Source organism: Crocodylus porosus, unplaced genomic scaffold (genome assembly GCF_001723895.1).
Source record: "Crocodylus porosus isolate Cpor-Errol unplaced genomic scaffold, CroPor_comp1, whole genome shotgun sequence".
NCBI classification, from domain to species: Eukaryota; Metazoa; Chordata; order Crocodylia; family Crocodylidae; genus Crocodylus; species Crocodylus porosus.
Genome location: NW_017728915.1, coordinates 17,707,005 through 17,712,631, shown reverse-complemented (window position 1 = coordinate 17,712,631; position 5,627 = coordinate 17,707,005). Strand labels below are relative to the sequence as shown.

Below are 5,627 nucleotides of genomic sequence, written 5' to 3'. Positions count from 1 at the left end.
TTTTTTTTTTTTTTTTTTTATTATAATCTACAGTGACTGGCTTTCACTGAATTTTTGCCTTTGGATAACATACATATATTAGTTACCCTGGAATAAAATGTACTTTAAGCAGTTAAGGCAAGCCCTAAAAGCTAAAGTCTATCACTACTCTAGATAAAGAGCTTGCATAAAAAAATTTCTATTTGTACTTCAGGTACAGGTGTTCAACTTATAAATTTCATGTTCAGTGGGTAAATTCATCATTTGTTTGAAAGAATCCTTCCTCTGTTATTTTTTGGTAATGAATCAGCTTCTCAGAATTGAGAAAGATGCTTTCTGGATTCCATGGTAGCTCAACTTCCTTTCATTAAGGACATTGCTATCATTGTACCTAAAAAACTTCAGCAACAAGTTGATCAGTTATGTAGTTCCTAATGTGCACATTTCAGATACTCACTCCAATAAGAGCTGGTCATAAGGAGCAAGTTCTTGAGTTTTGGTTTTATTTAGTTCTCTAGTTTATTTTTTTAAAACAAATAAAGAAAACAACAGCATTTTCCTAATGAGATAATATCATCTAAAATTGTCTTTCTTCCATGGCACAGTAAGTAGAAATTTCTACCATGCTTCTGCATTTACAACATCACACCCCCTAGTTCTCCTGCAGCAATGATGCTATGCTATTAACAAAGAAACTCTACTGGTCACATTAGCTGGTCTGTAATAGTGCCAAGTCCTTTAACCATCATATCATCTAACGCTGCTCATCAAAATAGTTAACATACTGACAAACTGACTGATGTCTCAGTCCACGGTGGATCCAGAGGGGATGTGGTGCATGGTCACACTACCCTGTGACTATGCCACATGTTAGTTTTTGATGCAGGGCCTGGCTGAAGATCCCATCCAAGAACTGAGTGCAAGGGAAAGGGGAGGAGGAAAGAGGGGGCTGGGTACTGCTACAGCCATTCATCCACTTTGCTTTGCTGCTGGATTCAGTAGGGAGAGAAATGTGAACAGCAACAGCATTCACCCCCTGGGTGGCTCTGGAGCTGCATGACAGCAGGGGCTTTCCTCAGACAATGCCCTGATCAGCTGATGAGCTCTCTGGACATGCAGAGCTTCAGCAAGGACCCAGAGCTCTCTGCATATGTATGGCATAGCCAAGCTATGGCAGGGTGGGGAGCACCCCTTGCCTTGTTCCTGGATCTGCTACTGCAGGGGTAGCCAACCTTCAATACATGCCACAAGTAGCACAGACAGTTTCCATGTGTGGCACATGATAGATCCATGAGGAAGCAGGGAAACAATAGCAAATAGGGTGGATAAAAATCAATTACTAAAAAAACTGGATTTTTTTTTAAATCAGATTTTTTGATGTAATCTTTTTTATTTTTTAAGATGCTTTAAAAAATAAAAACTTGTAAAAGATACTTTAAGATATGTTAAAGCTCAAAGATATCATCATAGAATAGGGATTATGACTTCTAATTATATACTATTTAAGACAATATATTCATGTAACCTTTTTAGAAGTTTTATAAATAGGCCACAACAGGCCATGGACTAGATTAGGGACTCCTCTATAGACTGAAGAAAGATCCTCTATAGATTGAAGAAAACCACCCTGCCCAATGGTACTCAGTGCTCAGTCTAGAAGAGCCTATTAAGCAGCTCTGTAATAGTTAGTTTCAATTCTCAAACTGTGGTTTTGTCAGAGATCATAGGTAGACGAGGTTCTTTGGGTAGATGTAATATCTTTTATTAGACCAACTAAATAGTTGGAAAAATTGTTCTCTGCAAGTTTTCGGTCATAAATGCATAAAGAGTTTGTTGTCTCCAGAGATAACATTCTTGTTAACAGCAGTATATGGAGATGAGAGACAACAGACCTGATCAGCCCTCTTGTCTCTGCAAGTTTGTGTACACAGAGCCAAGCCCTTATCTTTCTTTAAAAGTGCAAAGTTTCAAGAAGTTAAATGAATAACGGATATCAAAATCAAACAACAAGAATAATTTTTTTTGGTAGAAAACAATGGTTAAATCAAGGCTTCCTGACCAGTGATTTAAATCACTATTTAAATCAAATTCACCCTGATAGCAAATAGGGCAGGGAGCCAAAAGCAAAGCAGGTAATTGCTCAGGGAACATATAGCAGCATGTATCAGGCAAGAGAAAGGGATAGGAGTGGCCCTGGGGGAGGGAAGGGGCTAATCTGTGGGAGCCCTGCTTAAAAGGTTGGGCCCCACCTGCTACTGTTTCAGAGCTAAAAACTAAGGGCACATACACACATGCATGTGATACAGTATCAGGCACTTTTAAAGGCACCCGGTGCTGCAATGTATCACATACATTTGTATAAGTGATGAAATGTGCATCAGCGCTGAAAAAATGGCAGCGGTTTTTGAAGGGTTTCTGAAAAGATTAATTTAAATAGTTGGAGAACAATTTTTAAGCAGTCTAATAAAAAATATCAGATTCTCCCAAAGAACCTTATCTGCCAAAACAGAAAAGACTCTTTGGTGGTCTTGGGAAAGAGGAGAGTGCATGACAAAAGCTACTTTATCACCTACATTATTTCTCTAACCCAGGGTGATGGCACTTTAAGCTTTCCTACTGCATGTATTGTACTGTTCTTCCTTATATAACTAATTAGAACAGCAGAGTTTCAGCCCGCACCATTTACAAGCTTCATGAATTCTTTGAAAAAATAAAATGACTTTCAAGAAAGGTATCTTGAGCAGCTCATTTACACTGTTCTGAAAAATGTACGGTCTACACTGTTATTTCTGAATTTTTCTAGTTATTTGCTACTTTCACCAGACCTTGACATTTGGAAAAAACATTCTTAATAGACTGCATTTTAAGCTGCCACGGGAAGAACAGGATTTTGTATTTCTTTATACAACTTTATCAGAAGGGATTCTGGGCATACCTATGCTACCATAAAACTTAAGTTTGGGAGATTCAACTTTTTTCAATCCAAATCATCCACAGCATTTCACTGAGAATAAGTTCTTATACATCTCCATACCTAAAGACTTTACAGAGCAAAATGCAAAGCTAAAACTAATTAAAGTCAGGCCCAGAAATACCCGTTAAGGATTTGCACTAATAATACAAGGAGAGAGATAGCAGGATTTTTTTTGTTGTGAAGTGGTTTCAAAACAGAGTAAATGCTCATTTAACATTCTCCCAAAATTCAAATGGCCCAATATTGCCATGATCCTATTATAAACAGGGGTGACCAACCTGTTGCACATTTGCTACAAGTAGCATGGCTATGTGTGTGGCATGCAACAGACCAGGGTAGGGGCAGGCACTACAACACCGAGTGCACATGCAGCTGAAAGCAGAGCAGCAGACTGGGCAGGGAAAAGGGATCAGAATGCCACTTGGCTAAAATGTGGCATATCTGCCAAAAAAAAGTAAAAAAAAAAAAAAAGGGTGGCTCCCGCTATCGTAAACAACTGAATAATGCCAACTGCAACATTGTACTGCACCTGAAAAAAAAAGTTAGCCATAGATAAAATTTTAGTAACCAAGACATTCCTATGAGATTGCTGCACAGCAAATTAGCACCCTAAATCAGTCAGTACTATAAAACAGGGGTTCTCAACCCCCGGCCTGTGGGACAGATCCAGCCCATGGAGCAGTGTGATTCAGCCTATTGGGCTCCTCCAAGGTCTGGAAATTTGGCAGGAAAGGGTGGCAATTAATGCTGTCACTGCTCCTTTACTGACAAATTTCCAAGCGCCATGAGCCAGATGACACAGCACTGCACAGGGGATCCCACCTACATGCACAAGTGTAGGTGATGGGGCCCCTCCAGGCACACATGGGGCCAAGGCAGTGGGGCTTGACTCTGCATCCGCTAGGCAGGGGGGTGGGCAGCACAACACGTGTGGGACTCATGGTGGGCAGCGGGGCCCTATCCTGTGCATGTGGGGAGGCTTGGTCTGACCTGGAGCAAGCAGGGCTTCGGGTGGACAGCAAGGCCTGATCCTGTTCACATGGGCAGTAGCTAGGCCTGTATGAGGCCAGAGCTCTGGCAGTAGGGCTGGGGTAACAGGGGGGCCAAATCCAGCACGTGGGTCTGGCCCAATTCCATGCAGGGCTGCAACTACCATAAGGCTTGTGGATTGGGCCTGTGGAATGAATCCAGCTTGTGGACCCAGCCCATGAGCCATTCAGCTCAAGAAGCAAAACAGTTGGGCACTATTACTATAAGCATCAGGGGATGTAGAAACAAAACTAGTTAGCTCTCATGTGGCTTAGCTCCCCGCACCCCAACTCTTTCAGGTAGCCAGACACTGCTTTCTACTCCACACACCAAACAGGTCAAATAGCTTCAGCTCTGCCTGCTCTCATACTTCAGGACTAATGTCCCAATTGATGCCACTGGTAGGAAAAACCATGTTAACACAGTTGCAGGCAAATGTAAAAAAAAGAACGCAGAAAGGCTATGAAAACACCTGTCAGAACTGCTGCGACACGGTACTGCACCTCCCCATTGTTGAAGCTCCTTTCAAACAAATCGAGTCGCTTTAAAATTTTTTCTTTTTTTAAACCATCACTTTCTTTTTTTCCTGTTTGTTTTTTTAAACTGTCCACCAGCTACTGAAAAGAAACCAAATGGTTACAGTCAGACTGCAACCAGGCTTCACGTGGGCCTCGGGGTTCAGGCTATAACTCAGCCAGGACATGCGGGGCGGAGGTCAGGTGGACTGACAGGGCCAAGCCAGGTAGCAAGGAAATTCACCTGATCTCTTCCTCCTCCTCTCTCCACACACCCGTACCTGGCCGTACCTCAGCGCCCAGCTCTCCCCGCCTGAGGGGAGGACTTCACCCCGGGAGCACTGGCGCCCCTAGCACCGGGCGGTTACCTTGGCACTGTGCACGGCGCGACGGTCCCCGGAGAGCTGCAGCCAGATGCGGGCGCTGTGAGGGCAGGGCCCAGACGGGCCCGCGGGGCTCCAGCCGCCCGGCGCCCCCAGCACACTGAGTCGCGCCCCGAAGAGGCTGGCGATGCGGCCCCGGCTCCTATCCAGGAAGCCGCTCTTCTCCGCCGGCGCCGTAAACTCGTCCAGCACCGGCCCGGAGCCGCCGCTGCCGCCGCCTGCCCCGGGAGTCGCCATCAGAGCCGCCCGCGGCCGCCGCCGCCGCCTCCCATCGCTGCGGGCCGGGCCCACAACAACGCGGGGAAAACCCCACCGGCCTCATCACCGCGCGACGTCGCGTCATCGGCGCGCGACGAACCCTCGCGCACGGGTCAGTGCCGTCTGCGCAGCCGCCGCCGTGTTTAGTCGGGGGGGAGGGGCCTCCCGCGCCCTGGGCTCGGCTGCCATGCTCGTTGTGGGTGGACGGATTTCATTGCGCCATGCGACATATTTGATGAGGGCAAAGATTACCCCCCGTGCACCTGCCCGCCCTCGTAACGAGGGGGAGCGCTGGCAACTCTCGGGATTTGGGGTGTTGTTTATATATATTTATTTATAAAATATATGTACGTTGTTTATAAGTACACATAAAAGAAAGAGCTATGGTTTTCACAGTCCCAAAGCGTAGACTTGAGCAACACCAAGTCATACGAGTTGGCTGTACTAGGAGAGGGACACTAGGGCCCAGCCCCCGTTTTGGGGGCAAAC

General features: G+C 45.5%; 1 protein-coding gene across 2 annotated transcripts in view; it reads right to left on the bottom strand.

Annotated features, from left to right (window-relative positions):
• The window catches only part of N4BP1 (NEDD4 binding protein 1), a 26,034-nt gene extending 20,839 nt beyond the window's left edge, over positions 1-5,195 (bottom strand). The window contains exon 1 of one of the 2 annotated variants that reach the window (XR_002101245.1): positions 4,866-5,195. Coding sequence is in view for 1 of the 2 variants with exons in the window: in XM_019535762.1 (XP_019391307.1) it covers positions 4,866-5,117 (252 nt within the window). In the remaining variant the exon portion in view is untranslated. The remainder of the gene's footprint in view (positions 1-4,865) is intronic. The other variant, XM_019535762.1, reaches the window with a different exon arrangement.
• Positions 5,196-5,627: the final 432 nt, after the last annotated feature.